The sequence below is a fragment of the Malania oleifera genome, chromosome 12, assembly GCF_029873635.1.
Source record: "Malania oleifera isolate guangnan ecotype guangnan chromosome 12, ASM2987363v1, whole genome shotgun sequence".
Classification (NCBI taxonomy): Eukaryota; Viridiplantae; Streptophyta; class Magnoliopsida; order Santalales; family Ximeniaceae; genus Malania; species Malania oleifera.
This window is the reverse complement of record NC_080428.1, coordinates 86,432,055-86,458,984: the sequence shown is the minus strand read 5'-3', so window position 1 is coordinate 86,458,984 and position 26,930 is coordinate 86,432,055. Positions and strand designations below refer to the sequence as shown.

Sequence of the window (26,930 nt, the reverse complement as noted above, 5' to 3'; positions counted from 1 at the left end):
TTCAATACCCTGATAAATTCTTTTTATAATATAAACGTGAATCTTTTAATATAAAACTTTAAGCATTGAAATATCCATAGGAGAAGATTGTGACCTCTCTTTAACATAATAATAATAATAATAATAATACCTTCTTTAATATTGCCAATTAACTTTCAGCCGTATATGAAATTGTATGCAGAAATATCTTTGCTTGTGCTCTGCGGGTCCCTACCTTTTCCCTAAATTTATATATATATGGACATGGAGGAAAAATTAAAATGGGTTTATTTAGTTTAGTGTAGGGAATAATAAAACAGAGAAAAAAAAAAGTAGTAGGAGAGGGATTGGGGGGTACTGTCATGGTTGGGTCACGTCGACGTTTCATAATTTGTCGTCAGCAACAGAATGAGTAGCAAATATTGATCTTGACGTCCATCATCATTCATCCACCCCCATATTATCTCTCCCATACCTAACATCACATATATACTACTATATATTAATATGGGCAAAAATTAAAATCCAAGGGCACAATTGGGTTTAGGGGGGGATGCATGGGTCTAGACCTGATAAAATAGATAAAAATCCATTAAATCGAACCGCATTCGACCCATTTTAACAGACTTATAATTATCCGTATACTAAATGAGTTGAATATGGTTTTTCATTTTTATATCCGCCCCTTTAACGGGTCGGGTCGGGTCGGGTTTATCCGGCGGATATCCGTGAACCTGCTTATAGTATTAACTTAGGAAAGCCCAACAAGTTACAACCCATCTCAAACCCTTTAAGGCTTTAACCCACCCAGCCAAGTGAGCCCACTGCCCAAGTGCTCACACGGACATGGCCCACATGCCCCGCTCAGCTCAGCGCCTTACTGCCTCAGCCTCTAGCCCTCTTCCACAATCCCACTCCCAAGTCCCAGTCGAGCCCAACAGGCGACAACCTCACAACTCTCAAGTCACAAGACTCACAACCCCTATTACATTCGAGATTTCGAGCCCTAGAATCATAGTGACAACCTCACAAGTCACAACCCCTATTCCATTCGAGCCCTAGAATCACAAGCCCTTGAATTTGATCAACCAATAACTGGAGCCTAGATTTTATTGCTAGAGAGTGCCGCTACCCTATTCGATTCTCCACCGTGAGCGACTAACAAGCTGCGAGCATCTCTGTTCGGACTTCAGAGAACCAGCACAAGAGGAGAGAGTGAGAGACGGAGACCCTTCGAGCTTCATTTCTGGCCTTCGTGAGTTCGTAGTGAACCCTTCAGGCTTCAAACCAGCAGGGCTGCAGGAGCTTTTGCTACACAAACATAGCTACAGAATACCCTTCGGTCCCTTCATAACTCGTAAGTATTATTCTTTTTCTTCAGTTGTTCTACATATCTAATAAATCTGTCATTAGGTTCTCGCATGACATTGGGTTTGAAATTTTTAGGGGTGCTAGTATTTTGGATTTACAAAGAGACTGAAGAAACTTGCTAGTTTGATTTTTTTTTTTTCTCGTTTTGTTGTTTTTAGTTCTTTTTTCCGTTTTGTCCCAAATTTCTTTGGAAAATATCTTAACTTGCTGGTTTGATTTTTTTCTCTTTTTGTTGTTCTTAGTTCTTTTTTTTTTTTTTTTTTCTGTTTTCTCCCAAATTTTTATTGGAAAATATCTTATTCTCCCTTATAAATTCTTTCCCTGTTAATGAAATTTCATTTGCTATAAAAAATAAAAGAGATAAACAGGCCAATGCTTATATACATTCAGCATGAACTCATATATGCTTATTTAGGAATTCATAAGAGTGTACACACACACACTAGCCATGGTCAAGCATTACGTGTGCACTCTACGGCCTTCAAATGTCTTATTATTTAGAACAGATGAGAAATTGTGAAGATATTTCAGGAATTCAATATTAAAATTAGTTTATGACTTTTATTTTTTAAAAGGAGTTAAGAAATGGTGGGAATATTTTAGACATTCAACTTTGAAATTAGTTTATCATTTGAAACACCCAGAACCGTGAGAAGATTGGAAACTGCTGTGCTGGGAAAAAAGTGACTGTTGTATCAGGAAAAAAAAGGAGATGTGCTGTTTGAAAGAGTGAAGGTTAATTCGTAAAATATATTATTACACATTTGTTCTTGTTGTGAAGAGTTATTATTTGAAAATATGTAAAATTTGAGGGCTATTGGAGTAGTTTCTGGGTGATATATATGATTCATGAAAAATGATGATTGAAAATTGTTATAAGTTTGTTTGATTAATAGTAGGCTAAGCGTAAAACAACTCTCCAAATTAATGCGCAAATTAATCGCAAGTTCTCGTATACAACTTAAATTATTATGACAAAAAATAAATTATTAATAAAATTATATTTGAGAATGGCGGATTATCCGCCCATCCGCCATGAATTATCCGACCCGAAACCACCTAATTCGCCACTTAAATGAGTCGAATATGGATTATGATTTTTTCACCCATTAATCCGCCTTATCCGCCACGGATAAACCGACCCGATCCGCTTTGTCAAGTCTAACGGCAACTACACCATCATCTCAATACCCTTCGAATTTTGAAGATTAAAGATGCTTACGAGTTGGTTTCCTTGGAAGGAGGAGGAGAGAATCAACAGGGGTTGCTTGTGCCACTATTGCGTGTTCATGGCGAAGGACATAAGAAGGTTAATATAGAGCAACAACAACTACACCATCATCTCAATACCCTTCGAAGTTTGGAGATTAAAGATGCTTTTGAACTTGTTTCCTTGGAAGAAGGAGGAGGAGAGAATCAACAGGGGTTGTCTGTGCCACTATCATTGCACACCCTCACCTCTATTGAATATCTGTCGATTTTTAAGTGTGAAAGTCTAGTTTCTTTTCTAGAAACAGGTTTCCCCCCCACTCTCGGACGACTTTGCATTGATCAATGTGCAGCTCTGAGGTGCATTTTTCAGGGCGAGGCGGAGAGACTCAAGACCAACTGTCTCAAGTCCTTGGAAGTTAGTGCCTGTCCATCCCTCACGTGCATCGCATCCTGTGGTCAGCTGCCACCTTGCCTTGAATCCTTGACCATTTTTGACTGTCCATCTCTCACGTGCATCTCATCCCGTGGCCCGCTTCCAAGCTCTCTTAAGAATTTTTATATATAGGAATGTAAGTTAGAGTGGGTGGCAGGAGGTGGGATGGCTCCCCACTCCTCCCTTCGATATTTTTCTATTTGGTGTTGTCCCGAACTCAAATCCTTGCCAAATGGGTTGCACGCTCTCAGGTTCTTCCACACAATCGAGTTAGGCGGATGTCGTGTTGGGTAATAAACCGACCTGGAGTAATAATCACGCACAAAGAAAAATTCAAACACACACAATGAACACCGGATTTACGTGGTTCGGTCCAAACTGACCTACGTCCACGGGAGCACACCACTGCACTATAATCTGGGAGAAATAACACACGGAGGAGCCACTGCTCAACTCTCTGCTCTCTGCACTTCTCTCTGCACTCTCAGTACACAGCACACCTCTACTCACGCAGCTCACAAAATTCACACACTCTGCTTACATTTACTCACACACAGCTATACTACTGCACACACAACTCAACACCCCTACACACAACTCTTTACACAGCCCACACACAATTTCACACTCCTCACAACTCATATATATATACACAAGGTGAGGGGGAAGAAGTCAAACAAAGGCTGCTGCAAAGTCACAAGAGGTGGGCAGATTTGGTGGCCTTCCATTTGCAGTTCAAAGTCGGCGGCTGGGCTGGTGCGGCTGCCGACGGCTCCACACCAGCAATCCTAACAATCTCCCACTTGGAGACGGAGACAGCATCTCAACCAATGTATATGCAAATGTTGTGCTCATGTATGTCTTCAATCATGAAGACCAACTGAAGTTGAGCATAACTTCAGTTTCTCTCTCGTTGCCACCTTCCTGTCTGCTAGATTTCTACGGACTAATCTGATGGCTGGCATCTTCACAAGTGGTGTAAAAATGCCGGTGTAGTCAATCCCTTTCTTCTGCTCAAAGCCTTTGACTACCAACTGAGGCTTGTACTTTCTGGAGCCGTCATGCTCCTCTTCAATTCTGTACACCCACTTGTTGTGAAGGCCTTTGGGCAACTTCCACGTTCTGTTGGAGGTGAGAGACTTCATCTCGTCCTTCATTGCAAGCTCCCACTTGCTCGCATCTTCTGCCTGACAGCATTCAAGCTCTCCTCCATCTGTAGGAAGTAAGCAATCTATATACCTCTCGTCTGGTACATAAGGCCGAGTAGATCTCCTAAGCTCCGGTACTGGAGTAGGAGATGGTGGTGCGACGATCTGCTCCACTAGTTCCTCCGCCTGAGGATTCTCGGCATTCTGCTGTTGTGTCCCGACACACTTCTTTGGGGTACGGGTGTTTATCTGGAAACTGACTCTCCTCTGTTTCCTGACTATGTAATCCTCACACATGTCAATCTGCACTGACTGTAGATCACTCAATTTTCTCTTTGAGTGCTTCACCCTGAGTTCCTTCTCGCTCATGTGACCAAGTCGTTGGTGCCAGATGTTGCTGTCGTCATTTCCTACAGCAACTGAAATAGACATGGAGGCATTGGAGGTTAGAAAAAGTGTCCCGCTTTTCTTACCTCGTGCAATCGTTAGTACACCCTTTGAGACTTTCCATTCATCGCCGATGAATTTCGTTGTGAATCCCTCATCTGCCAGCTGACCAACTGAGATCAAATTCTTCCTCAGGTCTGGAATATGTCTGACATCCTTCAGCTTCCATACTGACCCGTTCATTTTGATCTTCACAACTCCCTTGCCGATTACGTCGCAAGGTTGATTGTTGCCAAGGTACACCTTACCGAAATCACCTGGTGTGTACTCCTCTAGGCAATCTCTGCTGCAAGTGGCATGGAATGAAGCTCCGGAGTCTAAGACCCAAGACTCCTGCTTGCTCTCCAAAGAGCAGATCAACATGTCATCATTCTCGGAAGCAATATTTGCTTCTGTCTTCGCCTCAGATTCCTTTCTCGAACCTCTACACTGGTTTCTGAAATGTCCGGTCTTTCCACAGTTCCAGCACTCAACATTCTTTGTGCCCTGGGAACCTCTGGGATCTCTGGATTTGGACCTCCTGGTCCTGGATCTGCCACGATTGTTAGATCGTCCATGCCCGCTTCCCTTTCCCCGGCTTTCCACATTCAAAGCTGAACTTGAAGTGGAGTCATTGTTCGACTGCATTCTGATCTCCTCTGTCAAAATCATGCTGATAACCTCGTCGTATTTTAGCTTCGATTTTCCTGCAAAGCTACTGATCGCAGTTACAATACATTTCCAACTCTCAGGCAGCTGGCTGAGAATTAATAGAGCACGGATCTCACTGTCAAAGGTAATCCCGACCGAGGCGAATTGATCCGACAACTCGTTGAAATTATTCAAGTGTCTGTTGAAGCTTTCACCTGCAGACATGCTTATTGTAAACAGTCGTTTCATGAGATGTACCTTGTTTGCGGCTGATGGCTGCTCATACATGTTCGATAGCGCATCCATAAGGGACTTGGTGGTTGTCAAGTGTTTGATGTTGAAGGCGACAGACTTTGCCAACGTCATCCTCACAACTCCGAGGGCTTTTCGGTCAAGCAACTCCCACTCGCTCTCCTTCATGGAATCTGGCTTCTCCATCAGTGGTAAGTGCAACTCCTTACCAAACAAGAAATCCTCGATCTGCATTTTCCAGAAACCGAAGTTCGGGCCGTCAAACATCTCGATGTGAGAGCATTTCTGGTTCGACATCTCGATTCGCTAATCTAGAGATGGAATTAGCTCAATCGGACAGCACGGTTGGATCCGGAACGGCCGAAAACCCTAGAAATGGTTTAAGTCGCTTGAAAAACGGACCCGAAATGGCTTCAAAAAGCCAAGTCAAACTTTCGATCAAATTTGGTCAACTCGGTCAACCCTGATGACGTGGCACGTGGGACCCACTGCTGCCGTGTCACTGTGGGACCTACTGCTGACGTGGCACTGTAGGGCCCACTGCTGACGTGGCACTGTGGGGTCCACTGCTGACGTGGCACTTGGGCCCACTGCTAACATGGCGTGGGACGTGGCGGCTGACGTGGCGCTGACGCAGCAGCGCTGAAGTGGCGAGCCCTAGCTGACGCGGCGCTGACGTGGACGCTGACGTCAGCGTCTTCAACCTTCCGCTGGTTGCCGGACGTTCGCCGGCGCGTGGGGGCGCGTGAGGTCCACTCCCGACCTGTCGCCGGCGCGTGGGAGCTCGTGAGGGCGTGTGGGAACGTCCTTTGGACGTTGGCGGCGCGTGTGGGCGCGTGCGGCTTCGTCTGAGCTCTGTTTGAGCTCCGGTTACTGCCGTTGGCTTCGTCTCGGCGAGAGGAGTTCGATGGTAGCCTCAAAATTAAATTTTGAGCTACTAGACAGGGGCTCAAAAATCCGGAATTTTTCTTGATCTGGCGATTTTTACTCCGACCAAAGCTCTGATACCAGTTGTTGGGGAATAAACCGACCTGGAGTAATAATCACGCACAAAGAAAAATTCAAACACACACAATGAACACCGGATTTACGTGGTTCGGTCCAAACTGACCTACGTCCACGGGAGCACACCACTGCACTATAATCTGGGAGAAATAACACACGGAGGAGCCACTGCTCAACTCTCTCTCTCACCACAACTCTCTGCTCTCTGCACTTCTCTCTGCACTCTCAGTACACAGCACACCTCTACTCACGCAGCTCACAAAATTCACACACTCTGCTTACATTTACTCACACACAGCTATACTGCTGCACAGACAACTCAACAGCCCTACACACAACTCTTTACACAGCCCACACACAATTTCACACTCCTCACAACTCATATATATATACACAAGGTGAGGGGGAAGAAGTCAAACAAAGGCTGCTGCAAAGTCACAAGAGGTGGGCAGATTTGGTGGCCTTCCATTTGCAGTTCAAAGTCGGCGGCTGGGCTGGTGCGGCTACCGACGGCTCCACACCAGCAATCCTAACATGTCGTAATCTGGAGTCCCTTCCCCAAGGAGGGTTGCCCACAACCCTAACATCACTTACAATCGTTGGATGTGAGAAACTTGAGGAACTGCACAACCCCATTCACCATTTAACATCTCTTGATTATTTGGTTATAACGTCTTCCCTTGGCATCTTCTCCTCTCTGCGAGCACCTAATCAGCGCAGCAACAAGGAGTATCATTGTTCTTTTTTCCCCACCAACCTCAAAACAATTCACCTTGGGGAGCTCAACTGTGGGGATCTGCAGCTGTCCTTGCCCACCTCTCTGCTCAACCTGACCATCTCCAATTTCCCAAATCTAGAAAAACTATCTTCCAATCCATTTCAAAACCACAATCTCTCTCTTCAATTCCTTCAAATCAGAGCGTGCCCTATACTTACATCCATTTCCCGCCACTTGTTGCCCCCCTCGCTTCTCAGCTTCGAAATCTTTGGATGTCATCTTCTAAAAGAAAAATTGCCAAAGGGAAAGGACAACTTTGCCCCAAGATTCAGCATATTTCAAGTGTCGAAATGGATGGCAGATCCATCTTTGAACATTTATATATATATATATATATATATATATATATATATATATATATAAAATTGATAAAAGGTTGATATGAGTCTCATTGGTTGAGAAATGGATGACACATGTTCCCTCACTAATGTGTCTTATCCTCTCATTAATGTACCTTATTCTTTATCTTTTTTATTCTGAATCTCATTAGGTCATTACCTCTCTCATTCTATTTGTCATATGATTTTTACAATTTTTATAAATCTTACTTACTATTTCATAGGGCATTCCCTTGTGCAATAGGACATCTACACCAAAACTTTTAACTCAGACATGCGTAGAATCTAAAACACTCTACTTCTATCATTTTTACATAACCAATCAAATCCTTACTACACATGTAAGAGGTATTTTTAAAGTTAACAAATAGATAAAAGGTTTGAAATGTTTAATACGAAAAATAGATAATGAAACATTGACCCACCTCTTATACTTAAACATGTTTTATCTTAAGAAAAAATTTAAAATCAATATTAAAATAAATCACGAGATAACTATTTTTTTTTCTGCACTCCTATGCTTTGCAGTTTCAAGGATGTTTACAAACTTAATAATTCTATCTTATTCCAAATAAATTTGTAATATATTGTAATAAAAATAATCATCAGTGGCAGGGAGGCGGAATGGACTTCCTGACTCTGAAAATTTTGGCACAGTTGATAGGTTCCTTAAATAATTAATTGATCAAGTGAAAGAAGACATGAATCAAGATTTGTAGGAACCAATTGAGGAGCCTCCTTTTAAAGTCGACCACGTGCATGATGAAAGATGTGTATAATAATAATAATAATAATAATAATAATAATATGATATATATATATATATATATATATATATATATATATATATTGCAAATTTCTTAGGCTATGTTTGGTGTCATTACTGTTTTCTATTTTTTGTTTCTGTTTATCTACAAGGATAAAATAAATTAAAAAAAATGCGTTTATTTCTATTGTCGGTTTTTTGTTTCTATTGCTAATTTTTAATTATTTGTCAAAAAAAATTGAAAACCAGATCTTATGATTCTCAATTGTTTTGTTAATTTGTTGTTAGAAATTTTAATATTTAGAAATAGTTTTTTAGATTAAATTATTCATTTTATACACTTTTAAATTAAAATAAAAATTAAATAATATGAATTTAAATATAATTAGAAGAAAAATATACATAAATTTTAAAAAATAATAATAAATCCAATTACAAAATACTTTTACTATTTTTCAATTGCCATGCCCAATAGAATTGTTATTGTAAAATAAAATTTGAAAGTAGATCAAGTAAATAAAATAATAATAATAAATTTTATTTTTATTATAGTAATTTTTTTTCATGTGCATTATTTGTAATTTTATTATTTTACTCATATTTTAATTATATTTTGATTTAAAGATGAAAGTGAGTTTTTTTAATTAAGTTTTTAATTCGTATTAATTTTACAAATGTTAACTGAACAAGTTATTATTTTCTAGTTTTACTTTTTGTGTTTAATTTTTGGTTTTTATTTTTGGCTTTTATTTCTCTAATTTTTTAGAGTGATACCAAGTGGCCCCTTAGCTACCACCACTGCTTCCTCCCTAATACTAGGCCTTACAAATGACAAAAAAAGAAGCATTCATTTAGGAGATTAATGTTAATTATTAATTTTGTCTCACCTACATAAGATAGATACTTATTTTTTAACGTTTCTTTTAAAGGGAAATATTGTTGCGCGAAACATGTTTAGTAAATATTTATCTTTTAAACATAATAAAAACAAACTTGTAAAAAAATAATGTAATTATTAATTATACATATACATTGAATTAGAATATTTTTGAAAAATAGAAACTCAATTCAAAAATTAAATAAGATATAACATTAAAAGCTCAAAACAAATGAAAATGCTTTCTCACATTCTTAGTTGTGAGACTGTTTTTGTTTTTTTTCTTAGTAAAGGTAAATTCATTAAGGGGGAAGAGATAAACAAGTGGCTTGAAACTTCCAAAAGAAGAATACAAGAAGGTGAAGAAATAAATTCAACCATGGAATAGTTAAGCAATTAAAATGCTATATTAATACTTAGAATTCAATTGAAACTCAAAGAAGAAATCATAGCATGTATCGACAGATGAATTGTAAATCAATTAACATGAATTAATCAATCAATTCATATTTCTAATTCTTTTCCTCATTACGATCCCATCCTCTTCTGATTTTCTTGATCTTACCGTCAAGATCCGCAAGAAAAGCAAGTTCCAAAAATGACCCCAACTCCAACAGATTATGAACGACATTCCCTCCCCAACATTTATTACCAATTTTTCTCTTCTTCTTCAACGGACGCAGCTTCGGCTTTCTGGGCGCAGGCGGGCACTGCAGCATCACCGGAATCTTATGTTTTAACGACGTTGGAGTTATGAACTCATCCTCGTCTTCCACCTTCAACTTGAACACCTCGAAACCTTCTTTCACACCTTGTTGAAGAAGATCAAGATCATCTTCTTCTTTTTCCTTGGGTCGACGTTGAAGAAGATGATGATCGTCATCTTGCGACGAATCGAATGCAATTTCGCTTTTCCGCCCATGATCTGGGAATTCCGCCATCGCGGGTTTCGCTGGAAACTTGAATTCCATGGGACTCAGATCGTTGTCGGGGAGAAACAGCTCAGGATTGGACGTGGCCATAAACGAAAGAGGATTGAATTCCATGAAAAGGTACGTATTTGCAATTGAAATACGTACCCATTGATTCGAAAGTAAATTTATTATGCGAGGTCCTCAGCTTCGAATCGAACTGAATTAAATATTAACCGAACCGACCGAATTTTGTCGGTTATTTCAATTAATTCGATTTTCACCGAAATATGCACACCCCTAGAGGTGGGCAAAATGCATTAATTTGATTTTCACCAAATTCGGTCGGTTCAGTTAATTTTTAATTCAGTTCGATTCGAAGCTGAGGACCTCGCATAATAAATTTACTTTCGAATCAATGGGTACGTATTTCAATTGCAAATACGTACCTTTTCATGGAATTCAATCCTCTTTCGTTTATGGCCACGTCCAATCCAGAGCTGTTTCTCCCCGACAACGATCTGAGTCCCATGGAATTCAAGTTTCCGGCGAAACCCGCGATGGCGGAATTCCCAAATAATGGGCGGAAAAGCGAAATTGCATCCAATTCGTCGCAAGATGACGATCATCATCTTCTTCAACGTCGACCCAAGGAAAAAGAAGAAGTTGATCTTGATCTTCTTCAACAAGGTGTGAAAGAAGGTTTCGAGGTGTTCAAGTTGAAGGCGGAAGACGAGGATGAGTTCAGAACTCCGACGTCGTTAAAACATAAGATTCCGGTGATGCTGCAGTGCCCGCCTGCTCCCAGAGAGCCGAAGTCGCGTCCGTTGAAGAAGAAGAGAAAAACTGGTAATAAATGTTGGGGAGGGAACATCGTTCATAATCTGTTGGAGTTGGGGTCTATTTTGGAACTTGCTTTTCTTGCGGATCTTGACGGTAAGATCAAGAAAATCAGAAGAGGATGGGATCGTAATGAGGAAAAGAATTAGAAATATGAATTGATTGATTAATTCATGTTAATTGATTTATAATTCATCTGTCGATACATGCTATGATTTCTTCTTTGAGTTTCAATTGAATTCTGGGTATTAATATAGCATTTTAATTGCTTAACTATTCCATGGTTGAATTTATTTCTTCACCTTCTTGTATTCTTCTTTTGGAAGTTTCAAGCTACTTGTTTATCTCTTCCCCCTTAATGAATTTACCTTTACTAAGAAAAAAAACAAAAACAGTCTCACAATTTTGTAATTGGATTTATTATTATTTTTTAAAATTTATGTATATTTTTCTTCTAATTATATTTAAATTCATATTATTTAATTTTTATTTTAATTTAAAAGTGTATAAAATGAATAATTTAATCTAAAAAACTATTTCTAAATATTAAAATTTCTAACAACAAAGTAACAAAACAATTGAGAATCATAAGATGTGGTTTTCAATTTTTTTTGACAAATAATTAAAAATTAGCAATAGAAACAAAAAACCGACAATAGAAATAAACGCATTTTTTTAATTTATTTTATCCTTGTAGATAAACAGAAACAAAAAATAGAAAACAGTAATGACACCAAACATAGCCTAAGAAATTTGCAATATATATATATATATATATATATATATATATATATAAAATATATATATCATATTATTATTATTATTATTATTATTATTATTATTATTATTATTATTATTATACACATCTTTCATCATGCACGTGGTCGACTTTAAAAGGAGGCTCCTCAATTGGTTCCTACAAATCTCGATTCATGTCTTCTTTCACTTGATCAATTAATTATTTAAGGAACCTATCACCTGTGCCTAAATTTTCAGAGTTAGGAAGTCCATTCCGCCTCCCTGCCACTGATGATTATTTTTATTACAATATATTACAAATTTATTTGGAATAAGATAGAATTATTAAGTTTGTAAACATCCTTGAAACTGCAAAGCATAGGAGTGCAGAAAAAAAAAATAGTTATCTCGTGATTTATTTTAATATTGATTTTAAATTTTTTCTTAAGATAAAACATGTTTAAATATATGAGGTGGATCAATGTTTCATTATCTATTTGTCGTATTAAACATTTCAAACCTTTTATCTATTTGTTAACTTTAAAAATACCTCTTACATGTGTAGTAAGGATTTGATTGGTTATGTAAAAATGATAGAAGTAGAGTGTTTAGATTCTACGCATGTCCGAGTTAAAAGGTTTTGCTATAGATGTCCTATTGCACAAGGGAATGCCCTATGAAATAGTAAGTAAGATTTATAAAAACTGTAAAAATCATAGGACAGATAGAATGAGAAAGGTAATGACCTAATGAGATTCAGAATAAAAAAGATAAAGAATAAGGTACATTAATGAAAGGATAAGACACATTAGTGAGGGAACATGTGTCACCCATTTCTCAACCAATGAGACTCATATTAACCTTTTATCAATTATATATATATAAATGTTCAAAGATGGATTTGCCATCCATTTCGACACTTGAAATGTGCTGAATCTTGGGCCAAAGTTGTCCTTTCCCCTTGGATAATTTTGGTTTTAGAAGACGACAACCAAAGATTTCCAAGCTGAGAAGCGAGGGGGACAGCAAATGGCGGGAAATGGATGTGAGTTTAGGGCACGCTCTAATTTGAAGGAATTGAAGAGAGAGATTGTGGTTTTGAAATGGTTTGGAAGATAGTTTTTCTAGATTTGGGAAATTGGAGGTGGTCAGGTTGAGCAGAGAGGTGGGCAAGGACAACTGCAGATCCTCACAGCTGTACTCCCCAAGGTGTAGTGTTTTGAGGTTGGTGGGGAAAAAAGAAGAATGATACTCCCTACTGCTGCGCTGATCAGGTGCTCACAGAGAGGAGAAGATGCCAAGGGAAGACGTTAGAACTAGATAATCAAGAGATGTTAAATGGTGAATGGGGTTATGCAGTTCCTCGAGTTTCTCACATCCAACGATTGTAAGTGATGTCAGGGTTGGGGCAACCCTCCTTGGGGAAGGGCTCCAGATTATGGCATCCGCCTAACTCGATTATGTGGAAAAACCTGAGAGCTTGCAACCCATATGGCAAGGATTTGAGTTCGGGACAGCGCCAAATAGAAAAATATCGAAGCGAGGAGTGAGCGGGCCACAGGATGAGATGCACGCGAGAGATGGACAGTCAAAAATGGTCAATTCAAGGCAAGGTGGCAGCTGACTGCAGGATGCGATGCACGTGAGGGATGGACAGGCACTAACTTCCAAGGACTTAAGACAGTTGGTTCTGAGTCTCTCCGCCTTGCCCTGAAAAATGCACCTCAAAGCTGCACATTCATCAATGCAAAGTCACCCGAGAGTGGGGGGAAAACCTGTGCTTGGAAAAGAAACTAGACTTTCACACTTAAAAATCGACAAATATTCAATAGAGGTGAGGATGTGCAATGATAGTGGCATAGGCAACCCCTGTTGATTCTCTCCTCCTCCTCCTTCCAAGGAAACAAGTTCGAAAGCATCTTTAATCTCCAAGCTTTGAAGGGTATTGAGATGATGGTGAAGTTGTTGTTGCTCTATATTAATCTTCTTATGTCCTTCGCCATGAACACGCAATAGTGGCACAGGCAACCCCTGTTGATTCTCTCCTCCTCCTTCCTAGGAAACTAGTTCGAAAGCATCTTTAATCTTCAAAATCAAAGGGTATTGAGATGATAGTGTAGTTGCGGTTAGACCTGACAAAGTGGATCAGATCGGTATATCCGTGGCGAATAAGGCAGATTATCGGGTGAAAAAATCATAATCTATATTCGACTCGTTTAAGTGGCGAATTAGGCGGTTTCGGGTTAGATAATTTACGACGGATAGGCAGATAATCCGCCATTCTCAAATATAATTTTATTAATAATTTATTTTTTGTCTTATTATGTTGTATACGATAACTTGTGATTAATTTGTGTATTAATTTGGAGAGTTGTTTTACGCTTAGTCTACTATTAATCAAACAAACCTATAACAGTTTTCAATCATCATTTTTCGTGAATCATATATATTACCAAGAAACTGCTCCAATACCCCTCATATTTTACATATTTTCAAATAATAACTCTTCACTACAAGAATAAATGTGTAATAATATATTTTACGAATTAACCTTCACTCTTTCAAACAACCCATCTCCTTTTTTTCCCTGATACAACAGTCACTTTTTTCCTAGCACAGCAGTTTCCAATCTTCTCATTGTTCTAGGTGTTTCAAATGATAAACTAATTTCAAAGTTGAATGTCTAAAATATTCCCACCATTCCTCAACTCCTCTAAAAAAAATATAAGTCATAAACTAATTTTAATATTGAATTCCTGAAATCTCTTTACAATTTCTCATCTTTTCTAAATAATAAGACATTTGAAGGTCGTAGAGTGCACACGTAATGCTTGACCATGGCTAGTGTGTGTGTACACTCTTATGAATTCCTAAATAAGCATATCTGAGTTCATACTGAATGTATATGAGCATTGGTCTGTTTATCTCTTTTATTTTTTAGAGCAAATGAAATTTCATTAACAGGAAAAGAATTTACAAAGGAGAATAAGATATTTCCCAATAAAAATCTGGGAGAAAACAGAAAAAAAGAACTAAGAACAACAAAAAGAGAAAAAAATCAAACCAGCAAGTTAAGATATTTTCCAATAAAAATTTGGGACAAAACGGAAAAAAGAACCAAAAACAAGAAAAGGAAAAAAAAATTAAACCAGCAAGTTTCTCAAGTCTCTTTGTAAATCCAAAATACTAGCACCCCTTAAAATTTCAAACCCAATGTTGTGCCAGAACCTTATGACAGATTTATTAGATCTATAAAACAACTGAAGAAGAAGAAGAATACTTACGAGTTACGAAGGGACCGAAGGGTATTCTGTAGCTGTGTTTGTGTAGCAAAAGCTTCTGCAGCCCTGTTGGTTTGAAGCCTGAAGGGTTCACTAAGAACTCACGAAGGCTAGAAAGAAGCTCGAAGGGTCTTCGTCTCTCACTCTCTCCTCTCGTGCTGGCTCTTTGAAGTCCGAATAGAGATGCTCGCGGCTCGTCAGTCGCTCATGGTGGAGAATCGAATAGGACAGTGGCACTCTCTAGCGATAAAATCCAGGCTCCAGCTACTGGTTGATCAGATTCAGGGGCTTGTGATTTTAGGGCTCGAACGGAATAGGGGTTGTGACTTGTGAGGTTGTCGTTGTGATTCTAAGGCTCAAAATCTCGAATGGAATAGGGGTTGTGAGTCTTGTGACTTGTGAGTTGTGAGGTTGTCGCCTGTCGGGCTGGGCTGGGACTTGGGAGTGGGATTGTGGGAGAGGGCTAGGGGCTGAGGCACTAAGCTGAGTGGGGCATGTGGGCCGTGTCCGTGTGAGCACTTGGGCGGTGGGCTCACTGGGCTTGTTGGGTTAAAGCCTTAAAGGGTTTGGGATGGGTTGTAGCTTATTGGGCTTTCCTGGGTTAATACTATAAGTGGATTGGCGGATATCCGCCGGATACCGATCCGACACGCTAAGGGGGCGGATATGAAAATAAAAAACCATATTCGACTCATTTAACAAACGAATAGTTACAATTCGGTTAAAACGGGTCAGATGCGGTTCGGATTAATGGATTTTTGTCCATTTTGTCATGTCTACGCCTTTGCTTGCCTACCCTCTCTATCTGTCCAAGCATCATACGGCTGTTTTGAGTAATATGACTTAAACAACCTTTTGTCATTATAAAAATTGTAGCTTACTAATTATCAATCACATTTTAATACTCAAACACGCACAAATGAAGACTTCATTTTATTTTTCATTTATTGAAAGTCTAAATTGAATTTCAATTACATAGTCCATCTCTCATCCTTCAGTACTTTTAAAACCCGAACCTAAGATATACAACATGAAAGCCACTAAATGGGCTCAAACTGATTTAACACAAGGTTTCATCTCTTACTTAGATCAACCACCCCTCTTATGTAGCAAATACTCCTCTATTTTGGGGGGAGAAAATTCAAAGGGTTGTTTGGGAAGTGGGAAAAGGAAAGGAGCAACTTTCCCATTATCATTTCCAATGGAAGGCAAAATGAAGGAGGTTTGAAAGTAGAGATGCCTTTTTTCCCCTAGAGACAAATTATCCTGTCAACAACTCCATGCATGCATCTGCAAACAAACAAACACTGTCACTGACCAAACACATTTCCTACAGACGCTCTCCCAAATATTTGTCCTTTTATTTTCTTTTTCCTTTTTTTTTTTTTTCTTCCATGTGAGTGGAACTAGTTTACCCACATGCAGGGATATTGAACCTTTGCCACCGCTTTTTAAAGCCTGCAAGCTGCAACTCAAGAAAAGGGCTATACTCTTTTTCTCCTCACCCATTGGTCAACCATTATATCATATATATACTCATGGATTTTTTCCCCTTTTTTCTGAAATATAATTTATCTAAGTCCCGTTTGGAGTTCAGAAAATATTTTTAAAAAAAATTTAGGAAAATCACATTTTTATATTTGGTTACCAAGAAAACTAAAAAAGGAAAATAAAAAATATATCAAATCTATGAACAAAATCTTGATTATACACATCATTAATATTTAATTTTTTCTAATTTTTAGTCATATTAAAATTAAATTTTATTTTAATAGTCTTTAATAGAAAAGGAAAATATAAGGAAAAATAAATTTCCTCCTTACTTTTCTTTCCTTTCCTTTCTTTTTCTCAAGCAAAATATTTAATCATTTTAATTGTCATTAAATGTGTTAAAGTAAAAAGGTTGACTAAATAAACATATGTTTTGTATTCAAAATCATTATACAAACAATTATTTCTTTAATGGACATTTAAAGTAATTCAGTAATTAACTAAAGAGGGTTGCCGCGGAAGGAGTGTCATATCTTCAAGTTGTCAACACAAAAAAGGAAAATTGTCGTCAACCCCCTCTTCCTCTTTTTTTTGACACTATTTATCTCCTTACAAAATCATTTATAAATTACAATACTTACTCTGTGTTTGGAGAGATTTTGCATTTAAATTTATATTAAATTTAGGTAGAAACTTTAATATAAAATTATATTAAAATTTATTTAATTAAATTCACTCAAAGTCAAATTCAAGGTTTAAAAATTCATTCTCCCAAAGCCAACGTACGAATTTTAGTTGATAGTATATATATATATATATATATATATATATATATATATATTTAGAGAGAGATGGGGGAGGCAAAGTTTTTGCCTACAACCCTTTGTCTTCATCTCTAGGAATTCAAATCCTAATCTCCAACTTAGGCCAAGTAAAAACCAAGGGTGAGGATGAGTTTGGTTTTGCTCAGTTTCACAAGGAAATAAAACTAACTAAACTCTCACAATTTTTAGAAATCACAAACTTTAATTTTAACCAAATCACAAAACTAATCCATGTGTGAACTATTCAAACTAGCAAATGGCTACTTTGGGCTAGTTTGAGTCAAAAATTTAGACATTTAAATTTGACTATTGACTAATTTAAACCCATGTAAATGAAATTTCACGCATAAAGAAGAAAACAACAACTGGTCGTACTTCGAATTATCCTCATGGGTATTTTTTTTTTCATCTTTCTTTTTCCCTAATTACTACGTTGACTACAATTATAAACATATAATCTACATGATTATACACTACCAACAATTTGTGATTTTCTTACTCTCCTCCTCACTGAAAAAAATTACCATCATCCAGTGCATCGGACGCACGACAAACACTTTACTTGTATCATTAAGGTGGAAAAGTAGCCTAAAGAAGATTTTGTATTGGAGATTGCTGCTACATAATCAATTATTTCCTTGGAATAACTACCCGCGGAAAGGGGAGGGTAGAGTGCTAAAAAAGGGGCTTCGACTCCTCTACAATTGACTAGTACAAAACACGAGTTCTTTGCATACTCAAATTTATGCCGCAAAACTCTAGCATTTTTTTTTGGCATTGTGCTTTTCACAATCACCCCTCCAAACTCCTACACTAACCCACGATGCGTATCCAAACTCCGACCTCCAAATTACAAACCATTAGCTAACCACGACTCCAACCAATCCTTTGCCTTCATCATGTGTTCCCATCGTCTCTCCTCTTTTTTCCTTTTCTTGCCACATTACCGTTTAAGCCATTCACACCGCTTTGCAATGTTGAATGCATAAATGATAACACGACAAGAAAAAAAATCGCTTTGCTGCGAGACATCGCACAAACACACAATTCTCACCAACTTGTATAATATTGCTCTTGCAGGTAATTAAATATTCTACCTACCAACACAATACAACCTTTCCAACAATTATCGTCGCTTTAAGCCAGCAAGCCTTGGAGAACTAGATCAGAGTCGAGACTTGTTAGAGTTTGATTAAGACTAGAAACTTATGCCACGGATTGAGAGGCTGTCAGTATAAACAAAAATAGTCCAGCGTCAAGTCCATCTCTTATCGGCCGTCTTTATTTAACAAAAATTCCCTAAATAAGCCTAAGGATTGCTCATCAATTCTCAATGGATAGTGCAAGTCAAAATTTTCACCAGAGAAATCTCTAAAATTTCACCTATATAAGAAGAAAAGTCTTCAAAATTTCATCTGTGAAAGACGAAAAATTCCAAAGTTTCATCCACATGAGAAGAAAAAAATTAGAAGGGGGAAGGAAGAGAAACTGCTAGGAGCAGTCAGTGCACCCATCATGAAAAATACAACATTTTTGTTCTTTGGACTCTTGAAAGTATATGCATCACATGCTTACAGATCATCAATCGTTTACTTGATCAAAAACCAAATTATCTTCCTAAGCAATGGATCGATAAGAATTGTATTCAACCTTTTACTCCACTTAAGGGTAGAACACATATAAAGAAAAATGCCAGTAGAAAAGAATCAAAATCAACCCAACATGGATTGAAATGGTTGAAATAATGGAGGTGCATGATAGTGACGGCAGTGGAGTAACAAAAAAACTTTGCAGGTGGATTGTCGATTCTTCATTGAGGAATGGCTTAATCAATAATAAACCAAATCCTCTGTGCTGTAAGATGAACTGTTGCTGTCCTAATTTAAGCTGAATCCAATATAAAGATATTTTAAAAATAGCTGATCAAATTTCCTTATGTGGCAATGCAAGGACAACCAGATGATGGATTTTCAAGAAAGGAGCTAGAGCCATAGAGTTAAGAGAAGTGGCCATGGATGAACATGATCCACACCATCATATCTCGAGGAATTCCCATCCTTTGACGTTGCCTTTGGTATCATGGATTTCAGGACTTGGATTTGGATTTGGAAAAAATTTAAGATAGTGTTTGGGAGCATGGATTTTGGATCTTGAATTTGGATTTTGGGTGATTTGGACAAATTTCAACACAATTTTGTATATCATCTTTACCCAAGTTCAATACAACTCCAAATCCAAAACTTTTCCAAACATAGGTAAATACAATTTTGTATTACATCTTTTTCAAATTCATACAAATTCAAATCCAAGACCTCTCACAAACCTTGGGTGAATGTTATTGTGTATAAAGTACAAATATTTGACACAACATGTAGCGTTCTTGAGAGAGAGAGAGAGAGAGAGAGAAAATGAGAAGGATACCTTGATCCATAGCCATCCCACCAATGAGGAATGCAGTCCAGAGATATAGTTGGTGTGACTACTACCTAAAAGATAATCTCGAGGATAAGTAAGCATCTCAAAAGTCAAAAAGTTCATTATTTCTCATGTCTGATATTGAATGATTAAAATTTTGAAGAAATACCCAAGGATATACAGACCATGATGAATTGAATTTTGTATTTTTTCATATGCATGGAGACCATGAGATATCTAATTAGTCCAAAATGTCAAACATATCGCTAAATAAATACTGCTACAGATATAAAGTCGGCTATGGAGTTGCATACCACAATACATTGAATTTTGCAGTTTCGCATATGCATGGAGAGAATGAGTATATAACCCAACATGTCAACCATATCACTATATACTATATAGATAATAAGTCAGCTATTGAGTACACAAGTAACCAATCAAAATTTGGAAACCTAGTTTCCTATTTACAAAGGAATCTTTTAATTTGCAAAGGAATATGGGTATTACAATGCACCATATGTGATTCAAACAAATCTCCACCTTGGCACAAATTCTCCACCACAAACAAAATCTTCCTAGGCAAGCTCTTCTACAAGCTCTTTCATGCATCTGTTCAGACATCCAACCCCTAATAATAATTACACATCAACATGTACAGATTTTACTAAGAAAATTTCTCCCTTCATCGACACCATTATGCCACCACTGACTTTTGAAATTCCATTCCAAGCAGAGGACCCACATCCAAGAAAATCAAGTCAGCCTAAGAGGTTAAATTCTTCCAAAAAAATATTTTTTATACCTAACATCGACAAAACCCTTCATACTTACTGTAAATTACTTAATGCTCCAAATTGGAGGAACACCAAAATATCCTTCACATTACCCAGCCACAGCCTGGAATTAATTTTTCCATTAAATAGCTTGATCTTAATTCTGCACTTCCCGCAATTTGTATCTTCGACACCACAAATTCTAAGCTCCAACACCAATTTTTAAGAAAAAATCGCAAACAAAATAGGTGCACACAAATTCAACACAATTCAGCCAAGGCCTAATCCATAACCACTATCAATAGAAGGTTTCAATATTTAGCTCACACTCAGAACCAAAACCCAATACACTAAAATCACAATAGGTTCAACCCCAGACTGAGCATTCACAAAATTAACCAAAAATATAGTTGCAGCCCAAAGAAGCCGCTGAATGAAAATGCACAGAATTCACAGAGCAGCATGCCCTCTAACAAAAAGAAAAAAATTGTAAGAGTTCCAACCTTTACTCCTTGCACTGCCCATCTATTCTTGCGGGGGATTGACCTATCTCATATACTCATCATGTTGGATTCCACAGATGCAAGTTTGCGAACATTCAAAACAGTAATAATGTAAGTCATCAAAACCATGTAGTTCCAATCTCCAACTTTAGACCCTTATCAAAATTCCAAAGCAAAATGGCATGTTCCAAAGCATGATGTTTAAATCCAATACAAATTTATAACAAATAGAAATAAATAAAGAGTCCCTACCATTAATCCTTGCAGTGCTCATCTCATTTGGAGGGTGGATTGACCTATCTTATTTTGTTGGGTTCCAAAACTGCAAGTTTGCACACATTAAAAACAAATGACAACACAAGTCATATGGATTAAGATTATAATCTTTGTTAGTTTTCAGCTCTAAAATAGAAAATGATAATTCTAACATGGAGATCTTTAATACGCATGAATCAGCAAAATGCATAAATATATTTATTCTACAATAACAACAACAGTTCTTTGTAGATTGGGAGATTTGTTCGCCCTTAAATTTTAAAATACAACTTGAACAAGAGCTTGACTCACTTGCAAGCAAACTTGCATTCTCATAAATGACCACTAAACTTTGGACATCAATGGCTTAAAAGAGGATCCACTTACATTTGATTCTCTCTATACACAAGGAGGATTGACTGCTCTTTGAAATATGCCAGTATCCCAGTTGAGGACAACATTCCATATTGAGGCACCTAACTGTCCAGTAAACTATTCTTTTGAATAGACAAGCAAACACATAGTTCTTTGTAAAATTTTAGCACCATGGTTAATGGAAGACCAAGAAACTGTGGCCAATTGTGCTGTAGGAAAAGGCAAGGTTTATCCTTTGAAAGATCCCGCATAAGGGAGCGCATTCTCCAAACTATCAATCCATTTCATTTTGTAAAGCTGTAACAAAGTTTCTATACATAAAAAAAAAAATTAATCAGACAACTTAATAACAACCCTTGGGTCAGGAAATCACCAATGTCGGATTCATCAAACATTGTGTCCGTGTAATAGACTTGCAAGTATGTCATGTCACAATGTCATATATGGCATTCAAAAGGGTGCCAAATCTTATATGGGAATGTAAGTTTTAACAAGTCAATCATTAACATCACATGACACAGTGAACCTAATAATTTACCACACATTAGCGGTAAGAGCTATAGAACCGGCCATAATTGTTTGTAGACATAGGCAATACCTTGAAGCCAACAAGGCCAAGACCACATCCCATGGACGACCCTCAACAATTATAAACTCCTTCAAGTACATGGAGACTTCAGCCAGCCAAAAGCAGTGTCTTGATTCACAGTATTCACCACAAGCTACAGCTAATCTTTCGACGCTTACCCAAAAGTGATGTCTTGGTTTTCATATTCAACCACTCCAACATCCCAATAATCAGTCTCCTGTCAGGGTGATAGGTTTCCCCACAATGAAATAATGAACTGCCCTAACTTTCAACCCAAATTAGGCCAGGTTCGTTCTCCACTCCATTCTTCTCATGTTTTTCCTCATGGAAGCTATACATTCCCATTTCCTTCCACAAGCATGCATGTTTGCAAATAACACGTGCATACTCTCATCTCAGCACTTCATCTCTAGCACACGCTAGGCACAGTTCCGCTCAAGCTCAGCATCAATATGGATACACGATCCCAAAGCAAACAATCTCTTGAAACGTCTCTCAAATGGGATATTATCAATCAACTTTAAACCTTTATTAAAATATCTTGATCTTTGTAAAATCCTACCATGCAATTGTAAAAGCCTACCTTGCCTTGATCTAATAGTCCACCATTGCTAGGACATCAAAAACAATTAACTCGCTGAATTTTAATTCAGTGTCGATCATCATAAAAATTTCTTACAGCTTCTGTCTTCAGATCATGCATGGAATTTATTAAGATCATTACATTCCATGAAACTTCACCTTGATCATTAATTGTATCAAACGGTAATTGAGCATTTTGATGTTCTTACACTTAGCAAGTGCATTTATCAAAACATGCATATCTATGAAAGAACTATTGAGTATAGCGGTTTTATAAAAATAGGTTTTTCTATTCAAGGAATGCATCTGAGTTCCAGCTACCAAGGCCGATAAGCTAGAACAAGCATGAAGATCACAAGACTGCGTCAATTCAAAATTGCTCATACACGACATCTAAGCATATCTAAGAACAAACTAAGTGTCTTCTTAATCTCACCATCCCCTAACTGAGCATAGCCAACTATCATTGCTTTCTAAGTAATATCATTTCTATTTGGTGACCCCATAAACAATTCCCAAGCTCCGTGAAGTTATCCATCATCCCATGCTTGGCATCGACATACATGCACACAGTGCATTAGAAAAAGCAAATTGATAAGGGTTGCCCCAAACAACAAAACAACTCCACGGCCTCTTTGCACTACTACAGAGTAACCATGGAACTCCAATGAATCACATTCATTTTAGGAAACTTATTAAAAACCCATCGAACATCATCAATATCCTAGACAAGCTTTTAAAACCAACCCATAAACGACCTATACACTCAAACAAAACTTAATCATACTAACTGAAGTAAAAGTGTTTGGATTCAAACCAATCATCCTTATTTGAGAGACAACTCCATTACCTCCTCAAAATTATCATTGTCAGAGTAGCAAACTACCATGTCGATCCAAGAAACAAAACCCTTATAGATTTCTCTAGCATTAATGACAAACCCAAAAACAAAACATGTGTCAATTAGAGTTGTACCAACAAATGGATTATCCAAGCCAATTGACGTAACAAGGGGTGGGCATGAAAAACCAAAATTTGTTTTTGGTAGTTTTTGTAAACTCTTCTCTTCCTTTTCTTTATCATTATCCCACATGGATCCAATTTAAAATGAAAAAAACCAAACTAAAAAATTGGCTAATCATTTTTGTCGGTTCGATTTCGATTCAGAGTTTTTAATATTTTCGGTTAGTAGTTCAGTTACAGTTTAGCCCATACAATAAGAAATAGAGCTTGGATTATGAATTGAATTTTATTTATGTTCAATTCATGGGTAGATATTTTAAACCTTATGTAGGATGTGAACTTAAAATTTACAAATTTAAAACTTCTTAATGATGATTGAATTTTAATGTTTGAATTTTAAAATTTACAAGTTAATTATATGGAAGAAAAATGTCAATCTACAGTGAATTTAAAATTTTAAGTTGAATCAAATGGTTTTCGATTCGGTTAACCATTGGATATCGACCTAAAAATCGATTACTTGAATTTTGTTAAACGATTCACGATTCACATTTTTTGGCAAATTGAAATTTCAATTTGGTTACAGTTTGAAGGGTATGTAAGGTGTGGTGGTAAGACCCAGTTGAGCAACTGTTGGAGAATTGGACTTGCTCCCATGAGGGCGATGATTTCCGTTCAAGAAGGGAGTGGTTGGAACTCACAAGGAAGAGATTGTTGAGATTTTCACTAAGTTTGTACCACATTAGAAAAATTGAGTGAATGATGGGTGTTTATATACATAGTTGGGCCCAAGATTGACAAAACTAAAGCTTTTTGGTCAAATTGGTGCTCACCCATGTGTATCAAGTTCATCTATTGATTCCCCCATCGCTAATAAAATTGTATTAAAAAATGGGTTTAATTGGTAATATTCTTTATGTAGTCCAGCTTAACTCAACTTCACCAAAGAATAGCAGGTACTGTGCAAATCAATGAACAAAATGTGAAATGAAATTACATTCTCTCAGGCATTTCATCGAACAAACTACGCGCATCCGTAATATTTCAGATTTCACATAAACATTAGAATGGATGATCCAACCAAATAAGCCTAAGCATTCACCTCTCTTTAGGGTTTCGCAATTAAGGTCCTTTCCATTTACGTGTTCATCGTTTAGGATACAACTTTCAGCACAGTGGCACAGACATTCGAACTGAAATATAAAGGGGAGAAAATCGAATGAAAACCTTGAAGGAGTAGAAGTGGAGATGAATGCACCTTATACTTTCCTCAGCTGAAACCGCAAGAAGATTCGTGCAAACGCGTGCTGTGTGAATTCGTCAATCCTCACATATCAAATGCAGCACGAGCGCACAACACACATCAGGGGGGTTTGATGCTTTATTGAAATAACAACCATAAGGAATCAGTGTGCTCGAAAGCACAATGGTTTTGCTATCTACCTTGGGCCTTCAACTAGTTCAGCCCAATCTCAGACTATCATGGGCCTTCATCCAACCCAATATTGAGAAATGACCCATTTTTCTTCCTCCATTAATAGTTCCAACAACTCATTTCGAATTTGTGAACAGCATCGGCAACCAATGCCGCAAGCTTTTAAACTATTAAAGGCTCAGAACTCCACCTCAGTCGGCCCAATTACTAAAACACAAGAAAGAGAAACTAAAGGCCGAGAGATTGCTGGGCCTAGGCTGCTCCATCCAGGATTGCTGGTACAAACCTGTTTGCTCATCATATATTGAGGCCTTGCAACCCATTTTGTCGTAAAATTTCAAACTTATAAAATTTAATATAATTTTATGTTTAATCATTCTTTTTCTAATTTATTTATTTTTAAATATTCTAATTTTAACACTCTACATATTATTAATGACACCTTAGAAACACGAAAACACCAATTCTACCAATATCATCGTCTTGGACTTGTCGTTACTTTTATTTTTTTTCTTACCATTAATGTGTTGGGTTATTTCCTTCCATGTGGAGGAAAGCCCAAGTGGGCTTTATTAAAAGCCCAAAGTCCAGCACTTTAATATGATAACCTAAAGAAAGTTATAAAAAGAGACGAAAGAAAGGAGGAGCCGTCACTTCTCAAAAAGAAAGAGAGAAAAACGTTATTTTTCTCATGCTGCCTAAATTTCATCAAACTCCGTCCCGCTTCATCTGTGGTCCGATCGAGCTGAAATTTGGAGAAAATGTTCACGACTCAAGAAGCTACAATCTGATTGGTGGAGATCAGATTTTGAGTTCGGAAGTTGGGATTTTTGCCCGTGAACAGTAACCACGATTTTGGTATATTCTCTTTAATTCTCTTTGTATTTGTCAAGATTATTGATATCATGATAAGATATATTTGTAATCTCTAATTGCGATTAGAGAAGACTTGGTGTACCTATTATTTAGTTGATAGTGGAGGTTTCAACTGGATTAGGTCTCGTGGTTTTTCTTCCTCACACTGGGGAAGTTTTTCACTTAAAAAATTGTTTGTGTTCTTGTGCCTTTGTGTGATTGATTATTTTTATTATTACTTTCAATACCTATAAAAATAGTGATACTGTAAAGACCCGAAAATTTAAGAGGATTAAAATAATTAGAAAATAAATAAATAAAATAACAGATAAATAAATAAAAGGAATGGTGTGGGAAAAAGAAAAAAAAAATTAATTAAATTAAATTAAGATAAGTTAAATAATTAGTTATTAAATTAAACATTACTACATTGGATTAAAAAAAAAAAAACTAATTAAAATAAGATATGAATATAATATATATATATATATATATATATATTTAAAGTTAAAAGTTAAAGTAAAAGAAGAAGAAAGAAGGAAGAAGAAGAAGAAGTCCAACTTTTTTTAAAAGTGCTGAGACGCCCACCCCCTTGAGATTTCTCCTGTGCGCCTCTCCGTCTCCGTCCCTTTTTCTCTCAATTTCTCGATGAGTTTGCGACGGATCAGGAAAAGGAACGTGCCGTTAGAATCCTGGTTCCGCTGCCGACATTTCTATTGGAGCAGATTTTTCATTGGAACGGCTTAAGCACTGCTCCTGGGGAAAGGTAATTTTTTCTCCATTTCTCAATTTCGTTGTTAATATGCGTTTAAATCGACGATCGGGTACCACTACGGGGTCCTAGTCATTGTTGTCGTCATT

General features: G+C 37.2%; 1 protein-coding gene across 17 annotated transcripts in view; it reads right to left on the bottom strand.

Moving 5' to 3' along the window:
* Positions 1–220: 220 nt before the first annotated feature.
* Positions 221–26,930, bottom strand: part of LOC131144838 (protein LAX PANICLE 2-like) — a 42,743-nt gene continuing 16,033 nt past the window's right edge. For 2 of the 17 annotated variants that reach the window (XR_009133922.1, XR_009133925.1), the window contains exons 3-6: positions 21,268–21,337; positions 21,016–21,170; positions 19,743–19,807; positions 18,840–19,208 (exon numbers count right to left, since the gene is read on the bottom strand). Coding sequence is in view for 10 of the 17 variants with exons in the window: in XM_058093722.1 (XP_057949705.1) it covers positions 19,637–19,807 (171 nt within the window). In the remaining 7 variants the exon portion in view is untranslated. Of the gene's footprint in view, positions 455–15,922; positions 16,297–18,839; positions 19,209–19,573; positions 19,808–20,771; positions 21,338–26,930 lie in introns of those variants that run through there. The other 15 variants (XR_009133927.1, XR_009133921.1, XR_009133924.1 and 12 more) reach the window with 9 other exon arrangements.